The sequence below is a fragment of the Manihot esculenta genome, chromosome 18 (assembly GCF_001659605.2).
Source record: "Manihot esculenta cultivar AM560-2 chromosome 18, M.esculenta_v8, whole genome shotgun sequence".
NCBI lineage: Eukaryota > Viridiplantae > Streptophyta > Magnoliopsida > Malpighiales > Euphorbiaceae > Manihot > Manihot esculenta.
Window position 1 is genome coordinate 6517455 of NC_035178.2, and position 22930 is coordinate 6540384.

The following is a 22930-nucleotide window of genomic DNA, read 5'->3' on the forward strand; positions in this document are numbered from 1 at the left end:
CTTGTGTTCGTTCAAGCCAATATGTGTCTTTGTTGAGCCAGATCAGCTTCATTAGAGTCTTATTTTTGTGTAGTCTCGTCCATCCACATTACAAAAATCATGACCAATAAGGAGCTAAATAAAACATGGTAATAAGATTGAGCTTTTAGAATTAGAAGATACAAATAAATTGAGTGATTCTTATCTATATCGAAACATAGACATTCATATAATTAATAACTGATATATTTTCAAATAACGATGTTTTTATTATAAATATAATTTAATTTATTATAAAAAATATATATATTTAAATTTTAAGTAATTAAACGTGTAAATTAATTTATATATTTTAGTGCATATATTGTGATGGGTTAGTGTAATTGATTATATTATATTATATTATATTATAAATAATTTAATTCTAGTAAGTCATAGATTAAAAAGGATTGGTAATAATGAAATTAAGTGATAAATTTAGGGAGGGAGAGAGAAATGAAGACAATAAGTAGGCAAGGAGAGATGAGGAGAAAAAAAGGGAAAAGAAGTAGCTAGAAAGATTTTTGTTTAAAATGTTTTAAAGCATATTGGATAAAAAGAAGTATGATAGAAAAGAAAACTCTTCTAGTTAATAACTTGTAAAAAAAAATAAAAAATTATAATTAAATTGGGATGAATACGAATCGACCATTGAGGAAGTCAAGAAAATGACATTAGACAACACATGAATGAAAAGCAAATTGGGAAAAAAGAGGAAAGCTAAGTACCGACACAATTATGGAATCAAAAAGGGGAAAGGAAAAATTAGTGGACTACTTATAACCAAGAATAATGGGATAGATAATGCTGGGAGTCACCTTGGGAAAATTCACATATAGTTAAGCTTCAGTGACATGTTCTAGTTTAGCAGCACTCGTGTTTTTCTTTTTTTTTTTGGCTTACGCTTTCGCTTTGATACTAAACCTGAGGATCAATGGCTTGAAAATTGAAAGAAGTGAAGAGACTTTGGAACCATTGTACAATACTTTTTGGGGCTGTGTTTAATTTGAAGAGAAATTAAAAAAAATAAATAAAAATATTTCTCTTTTATTTAGAATGAAAAAAACAAAAAAGAAAAGAAAATGAAATTATTCTTTCTATTTAATTTGTAGACAAAATAATAAAAGAATAAATAAAATTACATTTTGGTATTATAATCGTTTATATTTTAATTATAAATAAAGATATAAAAAAATTAATATTTCACCATAAAAAATAAAAAGCTAATAACACCTTTATATTTTTCTCCTAGTATCCTTTATTTTTCAATTTTCCTTCCCCAATCTAAAAAAGTTTCAAACATAGGCCGGGTAAAAATTGCCAGAAAATGCTGAACAATGGGGCCAGTCAGCTGCGAGAGAGTAACAAATACTCCCACAGAATAACCCAGAAAATGATAGAATCAGGCGGCCAAGCAGAGGCTGGCATCAAATATTTTATGGCTTAAATGGGAAATTGAAGAAAATCAAACTGCAGTGCTAACAAAGAAGATAGAGAGGATCAAATCAGTAAAACGGCAGATATTTCTTCTTCTAGAATTCAAATTTAGGTTACATTTCATTACATGTGACAATTAACAGACAACTTAAGCGTAAAAAAATCATGTCCCTATGAAGCTCAATGTCTCGCACTTATATTCACCTAACTTCATTTCCTAAGAGATACATTCATTTATACAGGAAATAGAACATGTCCAAATTACAAGGCAATAATTAGATCCTCTAATCAACCTTGTTCTTTATAAGGAGTCCATATCAATTTGCTAACATCAACCTCGAGACCACCACGGCCAGCAGCTTTTAGATGACGATCCAACACTTTTGGATCTGCACAAATCACATGCTGTCCCTTTCTGTACTGAATCAATTCTAGGCTCTGAAGGGTGGTCAAAATATCCTCCGCTTTGATGGCTGTCATGTCACTGAGCTCCTATAAAGAGTAGATAGAAAAGGTTATGATCATTGAATATGTCGCAAGCAACATAAACCAAAAGTTGTGAGGAAAACATTTAACCTAATGTAGAGACTACATATCTTTTAATTATTGCCCATTTAAGCTTTAAGTAAACCATAGTGTTATTGTTTTCCCTAAGTAAGTCACGCCCATCCTACAATGTATAGTTCTTTTACCATCCCGAAGCATGACCAATGACATGCACCAAATATGCTACCTGATCTAAGAGCGTTAGAGCTAATATATTATTACATTATCAAGACGCATATATGCGTTATGAAAAGATTAAGGAAGTAGAATATGCAAGCAACCAGTTGAAAATTCCCTAGTAAACAAGTAGAGAAACGAGGACGATAAATACGTATTACACGAAACACCACATGCAGGAAGAAAGAACCATAGTCAATTTCTCTGTTTCTCTGGTCTTCATTAACAGGCATGACCATGGCTAGGTTATGATCATTAAAAGTGTTAACCCCCCTAAGAAAGTAAAACTCTGTCTCTGATGTTACAGAAAGTGAAGGGTATAAATTTTCACGAATGTCGGAACAGAAGCAAAATTCCAAGAGGGCAAAGGTGCGGTTGATAATTTAGATGAAATTTGTTGTGATCATAAGATTCAGACTATGCATACCTTGATAGAAATATTTCCCTTGTGCTTTTTCAAGATGTCCAAAAGAACTCGGGTCCAGTATCCTCTGTAGCTCAACAACCCTAGGTCAGAAAGCGGTCTTTCAGGTGTACCAACTTTACCTTCCTTCTTGGAAAGCTCATAAGCTGCTCCACGAGAGAAATAAAATAAGCAAACCAAAAATACACAAAGTGAACAAACTAAAAAGAACGTTCATCTTTACTACATTGACAAGTTTATAACTTAATGTTGGCAGAATCTGGAATCAATACAAGACTGGAAAGGTTGATTTGGTCCCTTATACTAGGGTCCACCTCTAGCCCCATGGTTTAAGTCAATTCAGACACCAAAGACAGAAGGCAAGTGATATCAAGAATGCTCTACCCAAATCTTATTCTCAAAACAATGAATTACCAATAACCACTTCCAAAACAATTCAATGGCCAGAACTTGCAGAAATCAGGTAGACAAACAGCCATCTACGACTGAAGATTTGACTTAATAGAAAAAGACAAGCACTTTTAGTTACATAACTTACAATCCTCTTGTCTCCAATAATTTAGTAAGAAATTTCTCACTATTTATAAAAATGTATTTCCCAACAAAAACCCCCTCCTCAGCCACATGTTTCAGCAAGATGCATATTCACATAAGTTAAAATATGAGATTAAATGGCTGAGAGCTTACAGAAAGCAATTAAAAATTTTCCATAGCCTTTCCTTTGGTAAGGAGGAAGAGTGAGAATACATGCCAAATTATATGATTCCTCTGAATGCTTTTCCTGTATCATTATATGCAAAAAGACTTGGTTATAATATATTTGAAGTTCCTAATAAGTAATAACATAACCACAATGTTAACCGAGTGTCATCTCAAGGATCAATTAAAATGACAAATGCAAATTCACATGCTTGAAGCAATAGCATCCAATTTGAGAAGGGGAGAACATGGAGTTACTGGTGCAAAGAGAAAAATTCAAATGCTTCTTTAGTCAATATTACTGATAGTATAAAGTTTTCAAAAAGCATAAACCTTTGTTACAGCCAGCATTAATGCTAAGGCAATGATAATGCCTGAATATCTACCTTGGAAAAATATCCAACCATGTGGCATCCTCGATCATCACATTCACACAAAATGTAGAAAAGAAACAGATCGACATCATAATAAAGGGTCTTGTGATCAAGAAATAGCTTTGCTAAATAACAAAGATTCTGGCCATAAACTTTGTTCTTTTTGCCATCAACCTGTGCCAAGACAATGAAAATCAGTCAAAGCAAAACTTATTCAACTGCTGACTGCAAACATGGTTACTAAAGAAAATAAAGTGAGCTCTCGTGTGATGTGGAACACAAAAATAGGAGTTGAGGGAGAAATATGGAAAAAAAAATAATGTATCCAACTTTTCCAAAACCATTCCTCAAAAATAAATAACTAAATAACTTCCCCAAAAACCAAAAGTCAACTATGCTATTTTCTCAAAGCACAACCTTTTTGTTAGAGGAAAAACGGGGGAGAGAGCAGAATTCTAGTTATAGCTTATGCCATTTGAAAGCATCACAGATAAGTCTTAGACAACAAATATCAGCTACATATTTGAGCCAAAAACAGCCAAAATGATGTTAAGAAAACCAATTGGCTCACAGAGTAACTTACAATCATACCATACCTCGAACATTGACAATGTACCACTTCGATAAATCTCATCACCAGGGGGATGCTTGAGATCACACTTCCTCTACATAAACCAAAATGAGGAATTATGGGGAGAAATAAAATATTAAACCAGCTGCACAACATCTAGAGACGACAATATCATCCTACAAAAGCCCAATGAGGAACATCCTGCCAGTGGGTAGCAGGGAGAGGATGGATTTAAGCCAGCCATTCCTTATTTTGCTGCCAACTTCAAAATTTTAGTTATGTTATTATTTTGAGTTAAATGTGTAAGCTTATCAATTTGTAAGATATATATTCTCACAAATTCTCACTCGGAATTATTCTTTTCTTCTGAAACAATAACTAATAACATTTCAAATTTAACATGTATCCATATACGGGTGGGCATGCCGGGCTCAAAAACTTGAGCTCATGCCCAGCCCACAATCTAAAATTTTAATTTTTTAATACAAAATGTCTATTAATATAATTATTTATAAGAAAATATATATATGTAAACCATATTATATTTTATATTATTTTATTATATTATTTACATAAAAAGTTATATTATTTTTTTGATTTATTATATGTAAAAATATATTATTCTACAATTTGGATTGGGCCGGTTTTGGGCTCAAAATGTGAAGCCGAAGTCTGACCTATTTTTAGTAGGGCTACTCTTTCAGCACGGCATGGAGGGTATAAAACCTAAGCTCAGACCTTGTTACATGGCCGGGCTCAATATCCCCACTCCCATAAATATATGCATCTATGACTCTTCAGTAATAAATATTATAAAAATATAACCATGATGAACATCCATGATGGATTTGCCACAACGTCCAAATAAGTCAGAACTCAGAAAAGCAACATCTACACCGTGGATCAAAAATTAAGATCGAAGACTGACACTAAAGAACTCTTATTTAGAGCAGACACAATTTGAGCACTATAAAGCACGGAAAAGTATGAGACACGGCTCACCATATGCCTTTGAAGCTGTTCTTTACGCTTCATGAAATTGAGGCAAAACTCACAAAAGTACAGCTTGACAGAATCATTGTATTCTGGTGGAAAGGGGGAGAAATACCATGTCTCAATCTCATATCTCCCCAGTTCAATAGTAGCTATATTTTTCACTTTTGTAAATTCCTCATGTTCACGTAAGCTGGCAGCATCAAGCTCCTCATGGCCCTGTAAATTATAAAATGATAACTTCCTAGTATAAAATTCAAAAACTACCATATGGTTTACTAGGGCCTAACAAATCCAAAATGTCATTAGTTGCACTTTTATTTCCATAGTTAGCAAGGATGTAAATCACAGTTTTGAAGCTTTACTTCTGCAAGTTTGATTAGTTTAAGCTCCTTGGAGCACACTATTGCATTTTATTCCTTTTCTATATAACTGAAAAGAGAATTCATGTCTACAAAACTAGTGAATCAAACTTCTAATTCGCAGCAAAATTATTCTATGAAGTAACCATACCGCATTAAAGAAAAACTTGAAACTTTACATACCTCAACATGTGTTTCATCAATCTTACGTTTTTGGTGTCGTGTCATTTTCAAGCTTGTTACCTGGAAAGACAATCAGCGATTTCTTCCAATCAGATGAAGCAATGATCAAAACTGCCATCAGTAGGAAGCTACAGATATATGGGAATGATTTTTCATCTATGTTAAACTCTGCCTCTCCATCTCAACCCCCTACCCCCTGCCCCCCCCCCCCCCCCCAAAAAAAACAAAGTTATTGTACTCATCTAAAGCGTCTTAAGTATTATCCCACGTCTAATGCTGAATATGTTAATACAGGATGGGCAGTGTATGAAAGTGAAAAGCAAAAATGTTTAATCCAAACAAAGAAAGCCTTGAAGTAAGAACACCAGTGAAGCAACGACTAATGTTTAAAGCAACAAGATAATTACCTTGTCTTCCACCTTCTCATCTACAACAGTTTCCACTGAATCAAGATCTAATTGTTCAAGCTTCACCCATTCATCAAGCCTCCTGTTAACTGCCAAAAGTGTAAATATAGACAATAGGTCACAAAGAACAAAAATTTGAAAGTATACAGGGTTTTTTTTCCCGAAAAAGTATGTGGCTTTCAATCATGTTGATATTCCATAAATGAAATTCAAAGAAAAAGGCAACAACAATTTTATTGGAGGAGGCCAACAGTATATATGCCTGAGGCTTCCACAACCAACATTGCTGCTATAAAACAGATTTCCATACTCAATGTAGAAGCAAATGTTACTCTTTCCTCAACAATTTGCTAGAAAGCATCGATTCAATTTCTTTCATTTGCTGAGATTATCAATAGCTAAACACCATTCACAAGTTCCAGTTCTTTTAATGCATGTACCAGACAACCATATCATACTTCAATACAACCTTGCATTCTCCACACCCGCATTTACCAGACCCAACTAGTTCCTAACAACAATTTATATTCATCATTCATAGCCGAATTGCCTTCCAAACAGCATAATCATTCCATTCTCCCATAAATTGGTTGCTAAAAAGGCAAAAGGCTCACTAAGAAATTATTGAAACTAAGTATTTCTTCCCTGGAAAAAATCGCACTGGCTTCAAAAGTAAAAAGAAATCTAATAGAACACACATCTGTTCAACTTAAGTAACATACTCGCATGCATAATCCTGCAAATTGCGATACATATATACAACCGCAGTTAATAATATTTGAAAGTGAATAGCTTAGCACATCCAATCCTCGTATTCCGTTTTGATTATAAAGAACAAAACTGACTCATCCAATGAAGCAGCAAAGGGAAGACGATTTTCTCCTCTTCCAGGCATAATTCCGAGAACAAGCCATTAAGCCTAACCCTAATTCTAATCTCAAGAATCAAACGAACGAGAAGCAAATAAATCAATACTCACACTCGGTGTAATGGACGTAATACTCGTAATCGTTGGGTCCACCGCACTGCATCTTGCGGCGCTCGATGACCTTTACCTGGTGATACTTGCCGTCCCTCCAACGGCACATCACACGAGTACCAACCTCAAGCGGTAGCACACTCGACCTTCTCTTCTTCAACGAGTCAGATTCCATCTGCGTCATTTCAGCGGCCTGCGGAGGCGTACCGTTGACAGCGGAATGTGGCTTCTGGTGCAAGTCGGCGGCTGTGACGGCAGGGGACAGAGTTGCGGAGCCGTTCTCCGGATTTGTTGGTGTTTCTATGGAACCCATAGTCGGTTTCAGATTAGTTTCAATTGGGCTCGTAAATCTACAAAATTAAAAATTTTCGTTTCGAAGGTTCAATGTTGGGCTTTGGGGCCCATGACTTGAACTCCGCAAGTGCGTACAAATACAGTGAAATATAAAGGTAAAAATAGAAATATAATAACTAATTATTTAATTTTAAATTTTGATTAAATAAAAAAAGTAAATTTTATCTATCTTAATTATTAAATATTTATTAAACTTGGTCATCATATGAATTATTTGTTTTATTTCATTAACATAATTTATGATATATTTTTTTATATTTTATACTTTTATAATCACATTATATATTAGAAACTAATGAAGTGTTAAAAAAAATTTTAACAGTATACAATAAATATATTTCTCCGTTAATTGATTTAGTTATATAAACAATTTTTTTTAGTAGGGAATAGGGGGAGTGGGTCTCTAAATGAGTTATATATAAACAGAATATTTTAATGAAGTTCATTAAGTTAAAATAAATTAATTGGATTCAGATGGAACAATCGATTGCCTCAAGTTGATTCTCAAATCACAAAGATTTACAATTGCAACTCAAATAAACTCAACAACGTTCATAGCAATGCGCATACAATGAAACCGAAACCAAACCAAGTTGATGTGGATCTGTCAGATCTGCATAGCAACATTTGTGAGACGCACCATGAACGAGGGAATCACTTTATCGCAAGAAGTCCGAGTAAAGTAGTAACCGAGATATTAAAAGGCCAGCAACAGGTAACAGTGGTGATCAACAACAGCAAGCAATACCAAGGGACGATGTTTTGCGCTTAATAACGACGACATCAAAAGGCAATGGCAGCAGCAGTAGCAGAAACGACATACCAGGAATTTGTGATTTAATTAGCCAAGAGAGAAGCCTTTGCTATTTTACAAGGGTCATACTAATAAGTTATAATGCGGTCACATAGGGAGGATAAGTTGGGCGCTTCATCAATCTGAAGTCGAGCACAATTTCATTGGGATTGATACTGTAGAAATATTTACATCAACTTTACAGCGCAAGCACAGTAGGCGATACCTGTTAATTTCTAGCATAAACAAACACAGAGAGCGCAGCTTCCCAACCACAGAAGACGCACCAATACACTTGAATTCCCGCCGCTTGCAATACATGTAATGGAATAAACCCTCACCCACTGTACAATTACTCTCACAATGAATATACAACAATGATGCAAAAACTCCCTGCCCTGTCCAGAATGTTAATTTCTATTCAAGGGGATAGACCATCCAAAATTCCATCTCAGCATCATTCTGCCATTCTTCCTCCTTAAATCCGACGGTTAAATAGCATAGCTCCTTGGCAGAAGGCAGTTGTCCACGAAAATGGCTGCCGATACCCGTGCTTAACTCAGGAACCCAGTATTTGCCTCCTACCTGTGCTGTTCTAATTGTTCACCAGAACATGCGTCCTGGTTGATCTGCTTCTCCTTTGGAAGGCAATCAACAGGAATATAAAAATATCCCTTGGGTAGTTGCTGATTCTTCATAGATGCTTGATCTGACGTCATAACCAGCTCTTTCTCAAATGTCTCAAAACGCTGCGGATCATTGTACCATGTAATAAATATCCGAGTTGTCACAAATTTCTAGTGAAACAGAAAAGGTCACCATAAATAGCAATTCCTTACCTTTCTTGATTTTGAGCTCCATTCTCCCTCCTCTGAAGGATTGCGAGATGCAAGGGAAGCTCTACAAGGGATTTGCTTCCCGGCAAATGATATCCTCTCTATAGATTTCCGGGTAAAATGGTTTTGGGAGGTGGAGCTGTCATCTGTCCGTTGATCTGCATCCATCGAAACTCTAATTTGATGCTTAAGAGAAATGGTACTGTCCACAGTTACATCATCTGATCTTTGGATTGCATCACTGGATGATTTATACCCATCCGTACCTTTCAAGGATGTTGTAGCTGATTCTGAACTAACATCCGGGGGGAAAAAAGGACTATGCACAAGCACAGTACGAGCAACATTGTCTCTTTTGCAAGCAAGGATGCTGTGTGAGCAAAGAACCAAATCCCGCTACAAGAATCCATAAGAAAACAAACACTAAAATGATAACTCATCGGAAAGAAAATCTGATCTTCCAAAAACAAAAAAGCTCACAAGAAAAGTGCAGCAACCCAAAAAGAAAAATATTCATAACAAAATATTTTCTTCAGCTACAGGGAGTTATCAAGATTCAATTAACTAAAAAGCTGTCCAATAGACAAAAAAACTAAGAATTCAATACCAAAAAAATGACCCTTACATCAAGAAATTGTATTAGAGCAAACTGTTGGTCCAAACAGTAAAAAACAAAATAATTAGCATGATTTTGTGATAGGAAGAGAGAAAAGGGTGAGGAGAAGAAGAAACACAACTAAAGCCACATAACACTCTTTACTCTTAAGTGTTATCAAAATAGCTTAGCTATCTTGATTTGAGTTGAAAGCAGCATTTTTCATAGATGATTTGGCAGCATGCCAGAAAGTGCAAACTACTAGAAGAAAGAGAGAGAGAGAGAGAGAGAGAGAGAACACAAATAACTTAATTCTACGACACTATTGCTGTAAATGGGTACCTTTATTTTTTCACGTTTAATTATTCTCTCACAAAGAAGACGCAACCTCTCCAGTTCAACCTGCAAAGACATTCAAAAAGGTAACAATAGACTCAAACTCTGAAAGTTTAAAAATATCGAACTTCAGAATACAATTCACATTACTACGTTTCTTTCCCTAATATACATACCAAAACTCAATACACAAAATCTAATGATAATGCAACAAACTACCTCATGCAAACAATTTTCTTATTCAAATTTTAGTATTCGAAAGCACTAATTTCAGTATGCCACATAAGACAACTCTTGACATTATTATTTGAACACCACCTTAAATTTCAGCTCAAGTCATCCAAAAAGCAGAGAGGGGTAGTTCAACAACATCTACTATCATAAATCTTGTAAGTTGGCACAGAATATGAATATATGATTGACCGAAGCAAGCATTTTATCAAGGCATCTCAGCAAAGACAATAGTAAATTTTAGCATACTATACCCTGATTTGTTTCATGCTCTTAAGCTCCTCGACTCCATGTTTTTGAGATTCAGCCTATTTAAATCAAGCAACGCAAAATGATCACATCAAAGTATTTACTTATAAAAGCATAAAACACGTCATGCATAAAAAAGCAGCTCAGACCTTTGCCCTCTGTTCCAAGCCATGCCTTTCACAGTATGCCTTGTGATGCAATTTGCCACCAAGAGATTTTATATTCATATAAAAACCTGTGCTTCTAGCACAGGAAGGATGAAATGTGGTTTGACAGTGACCATAGCTACACTGCAGAGGAAAAAATCAATAGATAACTTATCAAAATTCTTCATTAAAAACTGACTACAGGCTATAAAAAGATACTACATTATTATCAATCAAACCAAAACTTGCCTTTATGCAGACACCATGTTTGCGTCGGCAAATACAGCAAATATCAATTCCCTTGGCAATTGTCTCCTGGCATGCATCACACACAGAAGTAAATAGTAAAAAAAAAGATCAATTGCAAGAGAATCCATGAACTGCATGGACAGGAAGTAGCAGTTCGTGTTCATATTTAATTTCAGGAAATACAAGTGTCAAACCAAGTTCCGCCAAAGACAACATTAAAAGTATGAACACCTAAGATATGTACACATACCATTCCTTCAATGTGATTCACTTGTCCCCTCCGGAATGTTGATTCAAACACCCACTAGAAAACAAAATCAGAAGTAAATACAGTTTTAGTTAATTGAAGATGAGGGAAGAAAATAGAAATGTCAATCTCACATTCAATATCAGAAAATTTACCTCCGCACAGAAGGCATGGACCCATTGACCATCAGTAGATTTCCTAAACGCACCGGTAGTGCCACCACATAAACCACACTCGGCAACGAAATATGGCTTCTCCCAAAAATTGAGAGAAGCAGCTGCAGAGCACTTAGATGACAATAATTCCTCACATAATTCACAGTACCATGGACCTGTAGATTCCTTGACACTTCGATAGCAATCTAAGTGGACTGCAACCTGGCGGGGTGAATGGCTATTGTGAGTTCAAGCACATCAATATATTACTGATATAAAGAAAAGACAAAGTAATCCAAGGGCTCAGTCAGAAAACCTTGCAACTGGAACAGACTAAGATGGTATTCAGAATTGTCTCAGATCGTCTGCAAATATCACATGATCTAGGATGCTCTTTAGAAAAATCTGGAATTGACTGAACAAAATCAGAGTACTTCTCTGATGAATTCCTAGGAACAGCCACTCTTGAAAGAGTCTCTTTTGGACGGGGCATCAGCTGAGAAGAAAGGCCAGCCCTCCCATTAGAAATATTAAATTTCTGCAAAAAAAGAGGAAAAGCACAATGAAATCATGGAATCTACAGAAAAAGTTTGCCAGTTTTCTCACAGGAAAAGCTATAAAGTAATTCAAATAAAGAACAAGAACCTCCTGATGATTAGAGTCATCATATGCGTCTTTCCTAAATGATGAAATCCTGGAAGAGGCTGCAGCAGCCGCAGTTGCGGCTGCTAGCACAGCCTGGGCTTCTTTATGCTTTCTTTCTTTCCTTCCCTGCTTCTTTGCTTCTCTGAGGTCAATAAGATATTTATTAACAAGAACTTCGTCCCATCTTTGGGCCCTGGCTTTGTCAATCTCCAGCGGTAAACTCTTAGCAACATTACAAATTAAATTATCTGCAGGGACAATCACCACAAAACAAGTATTAGAGCTTCATTTCCATTTTCATGACACTGCGCAGAACAATTTCCAAACAAAAGTGGGAGAAGAAAGAGTGAGACCAGTAAAGTGTTTTCTTGCGACTGCATTGCAATGTAGCCTATGCTGAAAATAAATAAGTTCTCCTTCCACTTCATCTGCTGGGGACAGTTCCAAAACTCCCAGTTTCTCAGCCTTAACCAGCTGCGGTTCATTTACTTCAACAGATTTGCACATTGAATGAGTATTCTGGTGGTCACAGCAGACACTGGCATTGGAAGAAGCCTCCAGACTAGATGTTTCTCCCACCCTCAAACCTGCTCAAGTGGATATGAATAAAATTTTATAGATCATGTGATGACGTCAACAGGAAAATCTTTACCATCAAATTTATATTCTGTGCTATTTCTACCTTCCAAGACAGGAACATTGTCTTCTAAAAGCTGCCCATTCTCCATCTGCAACAGCTTATGGATATACGGGTGCACATATGGATTTGAAGATTCTTCCATTTTTCTGCAGCCAAGCAATGTAACAATTTTAGAAAGTTCTCATAATATCTCAGTATTTTATGATGTCTCCAACTTTCCACACAAGCAATATACAGCACAAAACAAGTTTCTCCACAGATCATATTGAACATCTTACATGGGATCAGGGAGGACTGGGCTCATATCTGAATAAACAGGATTTGCATGATCTGAATTACTTGAATCACCCTGCTGTGGAATAGCATCATGCTCTGGTTCAACCTTTGCAAGAGGAGTGCAACCTGAGGTATTATCCATGAATTACAAATGCAACATACATGTTACTTGGGTCAAACAAAAACCAAAAGTAGATACATCATCAACACCACAACATGCAAAGAGCCTAATAGCCTACACAAGCTGGAATGAAATAGATCTCATATAAATTAAGCCATACAGGGTGATATGCTTCCATCCAGCCCTTTTATTTGTTCAGGATTACAATAGATAGAAGCTGAATGGGAGACTTCCTTGCATTAGATCTAAATTCCCATCCATAACTATTATCACATTTCATTTCATCTTTATTTACTGCTAAATCCCTTCTATTGTTGCTCTGATAAGATGGACAACCAACTTTCACAAACATGAATTTGCACTTGGGAATGCTAAATTCACAAGGAACAACTATAAGGAACCAACCAAGCATGACCCTCTAAACATGAAACAACAATTTCCATCCAGCATGAAGGTATTAAGTCACATATGGTTTAGAACAAGCATACCTACAGGTTTTGATAAATCTGCTGCCACAGAATCTTGAAACCCATCAAGGTTGATTGATTTCTACACAAGTAGCAGAAGATTACATAAAATTAAAACAACGACAACAGAAGATAGGGGGAAAACAGAGCCTCAACAAAACCAAATAAAGTAAAAACCTAAAATCCACAGTTGACCACAAGCTACTGCTTTCATCCCTACACATGAATCATAGAGGAAAATATTTTCAAACCAAAATACTTGAAACAGGCACAAAGAATCGAAGTTGAGGCTCGAGGTAGTTAAAGAAACGGTTAATGACCAAAACAGGCACAAACTACATTGCTTATTCAACATCACACATTGACATTCTATTGATAGTTTGATACGCAAACAAGGAGAAGGAAAAAGAAACAACAACTAAGCCTTAATCCCAAACTAGAGGAGTTAAAAAAGAAAAAGAAAAATTCCAACATAAATTGGGTACAATCCCATCCAATAACGACTGCAGACAGGAGATATACCTTCTAATAATACAAAACCTTACAGATGACATCAACAACAAACTCACTATATGAACCTTTTGGGGAAAAAATTATATCTATGTGAAAAGATTACCTTCACAACAGGAATAGATACTTCGCTTGAAGTTTCTGGTTCTTCATTGGCTAGTTGATCTACTTTAACCTCATCAATCAACATATCACAGTCGCTTGAAAATTCCTTTGATGAACAAATTATTTTGTTATCCCTCAAAATTCTAATGTTGCTTTTCATTCTTCTCCGTGGAGGAACTGACTTAACAGCAACGGGATTTGTGATATCAGATTCCAATACTGTTACACCATCAGAATGATCAGCTGCTTCTATCTCAGCCTTTGATAATATTGCAGATTTCAGTTTTACTTTCAAATTTTTATGCAAAGTACCCATATGAGCATGATTTCTAAGCCATTTTACTATTCTGCATTGCAAGTCAGGCACCAGATTATCTTCCTGCAGAAAAAAAGGATAATCTCCATTTTACTATTCTGAAAGCCATGAATATCTAATTAGCTTTTCTATCTGGCCCTAAATTGATTAGAGTCTCCAAGAAAAATTTTAATATTACAGCAAGTGTTGAAAGTAAGGAATCCGGTGAGATGCCAATCTCCAATGCTACATCTTTCGTGCTGACTTTTCCTCGATCAATTAACTACATCATTACAGATTTATGACTCAAATTTAGTGTACAGATAAAACAGTGACAAAAATAATTAGTGTATCTCCACACAAGAACATCAAAGTTAAACACAAGCATGAAATAACATTTGCTCAGAACCTTTTTCAAAATTAGAGCAAGATTGGGTGAACCCGAAAGGTTAACATCCTCATTGTCACTTCTTTCAGACACACCCACATTATAGATCTGATCCCCATCAGCACATTCTGATATAAGCACATCATTTAACCTGGAATCAGATAACTCAATTTCTTGAGATTCACTATCGCCAGATTTATCAGAAATCGAATCAGACGCTTCTACATGGACCGCAACTTTATCTCCATTTTGGCCAATCTTTAACTTGTTTTGTTTTTCTGTCAACAGTTCATATGGTACATTAGCAGTGGATGAATCACTTCTCATACTTGTGATAGGATCTCCTAATTGAGGGTTACCTCTACCATTAAGGAATTCTGAGTGCTTCAAACAAAAAGCCCGCAACTCAACCTGTAGAGGGAAAATAGTTGGAACATAAAATTTTAACCAGAAAACCTCATAGAGTTTACAACATTAAGTTACTAATACTTGTAGCATCAGCAGTAATAAAAGAAAAAGATGTAAAAACAGTGTGCCCAAAAACAATAAACTTACATTATCAGATCCATATTTTCCCCAAACCTCCATTCTCTGTCTCGCCTCCCTTGCACATATAGGATGAAATGCAGTTCTACAAGTTCCTGAATAAACAAACCCTCATAAAGCAATTACAACTAGAAGCAATATTCACACATATAAACCAAAAGGGCAAAGGCAACAACAATAAAAAGGCCAGCCATCAAATGCAACTAATCCTCCAACACATCATGATATGTTACCATATAATGATAAACCAGACAAGTTTAACCAACAAAAAAGTAACTAAAAAAGTTGAAAGTTGCTGAAGGGGAAAGAAAATTGTTGAAGGCCTAATTACACAGAATGGCTTGCGCCTTGCAAAGCATGACAAAATTAAATGGTCAAGAACACTCCGTAGATATCTCAATGGTCCTCTAACCTTGATGCCTTTATACACTTCAAATTTCTTCTTCAAATATTAATTAAGCATTCAAATCATCATAGAATTTAGAGTACTTCAACTGCAGCTACACCACAAGTAATCACAGTGGGACACTCAAAACAAAGATCTTAGCTTACATCTAAAGAAGAATCTAATGCTAATTACAGATCAAATAACAATTAAAAAAAAAAACCGATTACTCATTCATTCACACACACACACACACACACACGGGCGCGCGCAGAGAGGGAAAAAAAGGAGCAAGCACCAAGGAGGCTATGCGAAATGGAAGTCATTGAGGGGCAAGTGGAAATAACAGTTTGTGTGACATTACTGTTGAGAAAAGCACTTCCTTAAATATACTAGTTAGAAAGTATTAAAAATTGATTTAAAAATAAATTTGAGATGTTTTAGTTACAAGAACACTAAAAGAATAAAACAGCTTATTCTAAATTTTCTTTTTCAACAGCAGCTGTATAGATCCTTTTTCGATATTCAGCTTTATTTGAAAGTAATTTTGCATCCATATCCAAAAGTTCTAAGACTTTGATACTTCCCTCTACATTAGATTATCCACTTCCATATTGGACTTGACAAAACCATCTCACAAAGAAGTTTGGTCATGTCTGATGTATAGCATCAAATGCTCCGATATAAAAGTATGATAAGCTAGAGGGGGGAGAAGAGTAGAGAAAAGCATAGACGTAACATAACACGAAGGAAATAGTGCCAAGAGATTTCCAATTTTAAGACATTAATGCAAAACAGGTTTCAAATAGGGCTACCTGGCAAAAAAGGCCAAGTTTTGTTATATGATGCTTTTAGGAAATATTGTTTTTCATGTTATGGGAAGGAGTTAATACTTAAATAAAAGCTCCAGGATTGATAGGTTCAAATAAAAGTACAAGAGTCTGCTATGTTTTCTAGGTTTCAGCATCCACATTCTGCATTAGCCTAGCCAAACTAAGCCAATTATAACTACTACTACATACAGCAACAAGAACTTCTACAAAGCAATTTCTCACTTCACTCGATCATCATCTACTTTGTTAATCAATGCAATGAAGGGTCCTTTGGATGTTTAGGTTTCAGAATTCACCTCCAATGTTATCTTTGAAATGGTAACAACAAGATACCCCTCCTTACTAGGATTATCCTAAATCCATTACAGCAATGCTTCACAAGCATTGAGTATAAATAAACATAAAAATTTCCCATTTAACTGTCGCATACTGAATTTGAACAATAAGTACAAAAAAGTGACATGCCAAAAAGACAATGTTGAATGATCAAATTTGTAACCATAAATTGACACGTGTTCCAAAATCAGCTAAGACTATGACCCCATTTGGCATTGAATTTTAGGGTCAAAAAGAGCTAATAAAAAAGCACCCTTTTAAATTATTGTCAGTAGTGGTCTTACTTCCTATAGCAGGAACATATTGAATTTAATTTTTATCAACTTATTATACTCTTATTAATATATTTAAAAGAAAAGGTTCTTCTCATCAGAAACTCTAATAACAATGCCAAGAAAAAACCTAAAAACAAAAGAACAACAAAGGTTCATGTCTCACCTAAGACGTGTCAGTTGTTACAAAGAAAAGGGCACAGTATTTATTACATGCCTCAGAAGAGATGAATATTTGATTATCCAGCTGAGGCATTCAAATTTCAACTTCAGGTAATTTCTTACATAAGATTCATATATACATATACCCAAAAAAGGACAGTGATTAATTATATTCAGCCTCTTAGGCAGTTAAGTGCACACTGAACAACTAAGACCAGGAAGCACAAAATCGATTGAATGATTTTCTTTTTACTGCCTAAGAAGCAGAATGAATCAATTTCATCCTTTCATTTATATCCCGATGCAAAAGAGAACAGGGAAATCAACCTTCAGCTAATGCAGTATGAATGTAAAGTGGATTCAGGGAACAAAACAACAATTGCACTGTAAAACACCAAATAACTGGATTGCTGAATTCATTTTGCATGGTAACTATGCACAATTAGCAGCAAATTCCAACCTGGTGTACCACCGAGAAAAAGAAAAAGCCATAATTGGAAGACAAGGAAACGACAAGACATACCATGACTGCAACGAACACAAGCACCACACTTCACCTTGCATACATTGCATACTAGTTTCCTCCGTGTTTCCTTTATTTCTTGCACATTCATAACGGGTTCCATCTTCATTAAGTCCTCTACATAGACCTCAGGAATCCACAGAGAACAAAACAAATGTGCAAACTCAACAACAGACCCACTACTTACAACACCAACAGGTTTCAAAGCACCACTCTGCCTTGGGCAAAGCACACAAGGCTGCTTCACTGAATCCTCACCATCAGTCTTGTGCTTACACCAAGAACATAGCCAAGACTCATCTACATCCCCTTGTACGCCATAACAGTTGAGATGAATGGCAACCTTACAAGAAGAGCAAACAATCAACCGGTTTGATTTATTATCCACCTTACCCTTGCAGCAAAAATCACACGATGATGAGTTCCCTTCACAAGGAGAACCAATCAAAACCTTTTCCAACCCTGCATCCGTACCTAAAAGCTTCCGCTTCTTGGATGGCCGCTCAGAGGTCAACATAATCCTACTCCTACAACCTAAAAGCCACGCTAAACCGCCAGAGATATCTGAAATGGACCAAGCTTTTCCTTCCTCCTGAGACAAACACTCAGCTCTGTCACTTTGAATTCCCGCACTGTCATTTTGCATGAACTGCTCGTCCTCGTGCTTCACCTCATTTACATGTGCATTTCCGTTTCCATAATTCACAGTGACATTGTTATCCACGACCTCATTTGCATGCGCGTTTCCGTTCCCACAATTCATAATCACATTCGTATCACAGTTCTCTGTGTCAACACCTGGCTCATGTTTCTCATTTCCAATAATCGGAATCAAAAAACACTTGCTAGCAGCTAAAGACCTAATTGAAGAAGATATCTCGAACAAAGCATCAATATCCGGCAGTGCCAAGTCTCTAAAGTACTCCTCAGTTTCAACCCAAATATTCCCTCCTTTGGACCGCTCACATGCCCGCGAGGACTTCTTTTCTGCACTGGAATGCGACTTCTTATGCCTCTTCCTACTATCTGACTGCTTCAGCAAACTGGCCAATCCAATAGGCAAAGTACACACACTTGAACTACCAACTGATATGGTTGACCCCGACCCTTCCTCAGGGACGTCGAATGGGGAGCGCTCGCTTAGAGCTTTACGAGCCTGAGAGAAAAAATCAACGTCAAATGAAGTCGGCTTGTCTTTTGTCGTTGGAGATATTACAGGTTGGGTAGCCGGAACCCTAGAAATCAGGCGGCAAGGCCTCTCTCCAGTGCCGCAACCTCCGTCAGGACCCCTACCCATCATCTTCTTCCGCCGGGGGCATCGGCCACCGGTCATCTCAGACAGCAGCCAGCAGCACCACTTAAAGCACCGCCACCACCTTCGCATTCCATAACCGAAACCCTACCCCTAAGTATAGCTCTGCCTCAAAATCCCTCGGTGGAGAAAAACCCTAATTTTCGAAACGTGCACCTAACCCTAACCCTAATCTAGCTCTCCAGTGGCGTTTCAGCGTTCGCGTGCAAGAAGAATGAACGAAAGGAAGAGAATAGAAAGTCGCGGCTAGGGTTAGGGTTTCAGTTATGCAGATTCGTGTTGTTGGGGATTCGTTTTCACGAGTTTTTTTTTTTCTCACTTTTTTTTTTTTTTTGTTCGTTCGTGAAGTTCGATTTCGCTTTCGAAGCAGAGGGAGAGAGAGAGAGAAGAGAGAGAGAGAGAGATTCGCGTTTTTTTGCAGGGACGGGAGGACGGTTCGTTTTTCGGAAGATATTTTTATACGGGGTTTCGATACTATGTTGTGACGCAACACGTTTTGATTCGTGTGGCTGCTTATATGTTGCGCGTGTCTTCTTTTGATAGGCTTACCTGCTGTTTTTTTATTGCCCTTTTGCTTATATTTTCCATGTTAGTTTTATACTCCATTTTAGAACAGTAAAATTCAATTCAATTTTGTCTGTTTATTTACTATTTTGGCCCTCTAATTAATTCTCTTTTTCCTATTATTTTGTCCTATTTTATCTTTTTGTCTTCAATCATCTGTTGCGCGAAAAATTATCCACTTGCCCGTCCTACAATGAACACGATACCGTTTGTATACATTAGCCAAAATGCACCGTTTTACTCCTTTCGTCTCCTCATAATTAAACATGGTCATCCCTGCTTGCAATTCTTTATCACAAAGATTCAGAAGATTCAAGATTAAAATTATAATACAAATTGAAAATCAAAAACCTCGTCATAACTTTGAGAAGCTTATGCGTCAATAAATTCAAATGAAAACATGGTTGGTCTTATTTATTAAAAAAAAAATACTTACGTATTTTTTACTTAATAAATCAATAGAGTTCATTGAAGTAATTTTAACATAGTTGCAATTACTAAGAAAAGAGTTAAAATGATTTTGATTTCAAAATGATGCATGTTCGCGGTGTAAGGGCTTAAGGTAGGTGAAATTGCATGAAGACTAAGAGAAAATTTTCAAGGAGTTAAATTCAAATGATTTGAATACATATGCAGACTGCTAAGAGAAAAGAGTTTAAAAAGTGATTTGATATTAAAATGATGCAGCATATTGATAATCTATGTGTTTACACAGGTGTAATTGCATGAAAACTAATAGAAAAATAACTCATATGATTATTAAGTGTGGGTAGACATTTTTTAATTGAATATAAAAATATTCCTAAACTATTATTAAAATGTCTAATATGTCTAAATAAAATTAAATAGATCGAATAAACATACTTCACACTTTTATATTTTAATAAATAATGATATTATTTAATATTTTAATAATAATTTATGAGTAAATTTAAATTAAAAATAAATTTTCATATTTTTCAATTTTATTATATAGTTTTGACATAAAATTAAAATTTAACCATTTATTAATAAGTAATTAAACTAAGGCCCAAAACAACAAGAAACTACTTTTAAAAAACAAAACAAAAGGCCCCTAGTCCCGAGCCCAAACCCATCCTCATTATAACTCTAATTCACTAACCCAACCCAAAGAACATTTTGGAAACACCTCCATCACCGCTCATTCTTCTCCAGCCACCGGGGAACAACGCAGAAGGACCTTCAGTAACATCATGAAAAACAAACAGTCATTTCATTTTAGCACCAAAAGAAAATTAAAAAAAAAAAAAAAAAACATTGCACAGTACAGTGCACCCGATCAAAATTGGTAACCTAAAAGAAAAAAAAAAGAATTTTATCAAATAAGCTGACTTCACTTATCAATCCAAAAGGCTAAAGCAAGTTGAATAATAGAGGTGTCCACACACTTTTTCACCAGCTTCTATTTCGATTGAGTAAAGGAAAATACAGTAGCTCGTCAAATTTCAACTTATATGAGTATAAGCCAAGAAAGAGTAAGATAGCATATCTCGATTGAGTAAAGGAAAATATAATAGCTCATCACATTTCAACTTATATAAGCATAAGTCGAGGAGTAAAATCGCATGAACAAGAGAAAATCAGTCAAATATTCTACAGCTAAGAGGGAGTAGAGGTCATGTCTCCCTACACCAACTATGGCTTGAAAGTCATCATTTATAGCCTATATTCTGATACAACTTAAGAGGTATCCATTGTAGAAAATGAAAACCTTTTGTCTACCATTTCCTCTTCAACAGAAACCCACAATGAGCATCAAATATATCACATGCATCTCAAATGCAAATACTAACATCTAGAAAAACATCAACATAAGTTATATATATCTCTCATATAAAGGAGAAGAAACTCACTATACCATGCTAGAGGATCATGCAGAAAAGCTACAAATCTGACAAAAGATAAAAACTTCTTATTTATAAATAAAAAATCCAATAGAGAGACTCTCTCTGGAACGACTAATATAATATAATTAATATAAAAAAATTAAAGTTTCAATCAAGAGTAAATAAAAATGATTATTAAAATAAAAATTACATCAACAGCAAAAAAAATCACATGATTTCTTTTAAAGAGTGCGAATTGTTTTTTTTCATTTTAACAGGTTTAAAGTAGTCTAAATTAATAAATTTTAAGTTATGATTTGAACTACATATTTTACTTGTGCAAATGAAACTTTTTTTAGCTTATTGGATAAGCACTGTTATAGGGTGTATTGGTTAATGTTTCTTTTCTTTCTCCGTAGTCATTTTAGATAAAAAAAAATTTTGTATGTAAAAGACAATACATTATTGTAGAGACTCTTAGGTTTTAAAAGATAATACATTATTGTAGAGACTCTTAGGTTTTAATTATTATTCTTTTTGTTTTCTTAACTTTAATGGTTTTATAGTCATTTTGAATTACTTTTATTTATATTATAAGAATTAAATAGTGGTCGTAGTAATTGCATGTCCAAAATTGTCGGATATTTACGTTTTGGAGCAAGATCTTCGCATGTAATAATAACTTGATATTGCCATATATTTTCCTAATCATATTGGTACGGAGAGTAAATATATTTTGCTCTCGCATTTTGATCTCTTATTTCTCAGTTTCATTACTATCTTTCTTCCTTTCTTTTTATGTTTTTTACTTTTATTGTGCATGATCTGGAATAGTTTTTTTTTTTTTTTGAAATAAAACTATTGATTGTATTAATAAAATTCTATCAAACAAAAAATGATATCATCTCAAACAGAGAGACGATTATATCTAATGGATTCTCTAGCCAAAGTATGAGCAGTTAGAGTAGTATTAGTTTTAGAGTCTAACAAATATTTACAATCATTTAAAATCAAAACCCTGCATAAGATAATTTGGCAAAAATGCTTTTCAAGTGCCTGTCTAAACTCCTGCATAAGATAATTTGAGAAAAAAAGCTCCCCCTTCTTTCTCATCTCTCGAGCATAAATCATTAAAGTCTTCCAAACAAAATCACGGAAGAGAGCTTCTACGAGATAAAACTCGAATAAGGTTCCAAGTCTAATATCGTCGTTGCGATTTCAAAAACTCATAATAACCAGTAAACCTCCATTGAACATTACCTTTCGAATCAATAAAATTTGAAAAAAGCCAATCCCATAAAACAGACACATGACTCTTCCACATTAACGAAAGGTCTCCTCC

At 35.3% G+C, this 22930-nt stretch overlaps 2 protein-coding genes across 7 annotated transcripts; both read right to left on the bottom strand.

The window, feature by feature from the left end:
• Nucleotides 1–1523: 1523 nt before the first annotated feature.
• Nucleotides 1524–7526, bottom strand: LOC110606956 (histone acetyltransferase of the MYST family 1). Of its 2 annotated transcripts, XM_043953562.1 has the most exons (9): nt 7171–7521; nt 6192–6280; nt 5785–5844; nt 5249–5458; nt 4272–4340; nt 3688–3849; nt 3290–3383; nt 2606–2748; nt 1524–1947 (listed from the first exon to the last, which is right to left on the bottom strand). In XM_043953562.1, the coding sequence occupies exons 1-9, from the start codon at nt 7481–7483 to the stop codon at nt 1744–1746; spliced, it is 1344 nt and encodes a 447-aa protein (XP_043809497.1). In that variant the 5' UTR covers nt 7484–7521; the 3' UTR covers nt 1524–1743. The 2 variants fall into 2 exon arrangements, with proteins under 2 accessions (XP_043809497.1, XP_043809498.1); XM_043953563.1 differs by lacking the exon at nt 5249–5458 and having other exon boundaries at nt 7171–7526.
• Nucleotides 7527–8455: 929 nt separating this feature from the next.
• On the bottom strand, nt 8456–19615 carry LOC110606708. 5 transcript variants are annotated; one of them, XM_021745650.2, is made up of 20 exons: nt 17866–19615; nt 15364–15449; nt 14830–15219; nt 14620–14703; nt 14127–14504; nt 13532–13592; nt 12925–13048; nt 12689–12792; nt 12360–12593; nt 12007–12254; nt 11678–11899; nt 11362–11583; nt 11210–11263; nt 10960–11025; nt 10714–10854; nt 10570–10623; nt 10091–10150; nt 9420–9549; nt 9157–9311; nt 8456–9066 (listed from the first exon to the last, which is right to left on the bottom strand). In XM_021745650.2, the coding sequence occupies exons 1-20, from the start codon at nt 19247–19249 to the stop codon at nt 8899–8901; spliced, it is 4365 nt and encodes a 1454-aa protein (XP_021601342.2). In that variant the 5' UTR covers nt 19250–19615; the 3' UTR covers nt 8456–8898. The 5 variants fall into 5 exon arrangements, with proteins under 5 accessions (XP_021601342.2, XP_021601340.2, XP_021601338.2 ...); XM_021745648.2 differs by having other exon boundaries at nt 9157–9549; nt 14830–15086; nt 15174–15219; nt 17866–19614; XM_021745646.2 differs by having other exon boundaries at nt 9157–9549; nt 14830–15086; nt 15168–15219; nt 17866–19614.
• Nucleotides 19616–22930: the final 3315 nt, after the last annotated feature.

Bases quoted from the DNA above. Each gene is read 5' to 3' on its own strand.
- LOC110606956 (XM_043953562.1), bottom strand. From the start codon at position 7,483: ATGGGTTCCATAGAAACACCAACAAATCCGGAGAACGGCTCCGCAACT. The intron at 5,845-6,191 runs GTAATTATCTTG...TTGTCTTTCCAG, and splicing joins ATGAGAAGGTGGAAGACAAG to GTAACAAGCTTGAAAATGAC. The intron at 1,948-2,605 runs GTATGCATAGTC...TACTCTTTATAG, and splicing joins AGGGAAATATTTCTATCAAG to GAGCTCAGTGACATGACAGC.
- LOC110606708 (XM_021745645.2), bottom strand. From the start codon at position 19,249: ATGCGAAGGTGGTGGCGGTGCTTTAAGTGGTGCTGCTGGCTGCTGTCT. The intron at 11,584-11,677 runs GTTTTCTGACTG...TCACCCCGCCAG, and splicing joins TAGTCTGTTCCAGTTGCAAG to GTTGCAGTCCACTTAGATTG. The intron at 11,264-11,361 runs GTAAATTTTCTG...TTTGTTTTCTAG, and splicing joins TCCATGCCTTCTGTGCGGAG to TGGGTGTTTGAATCAACATT.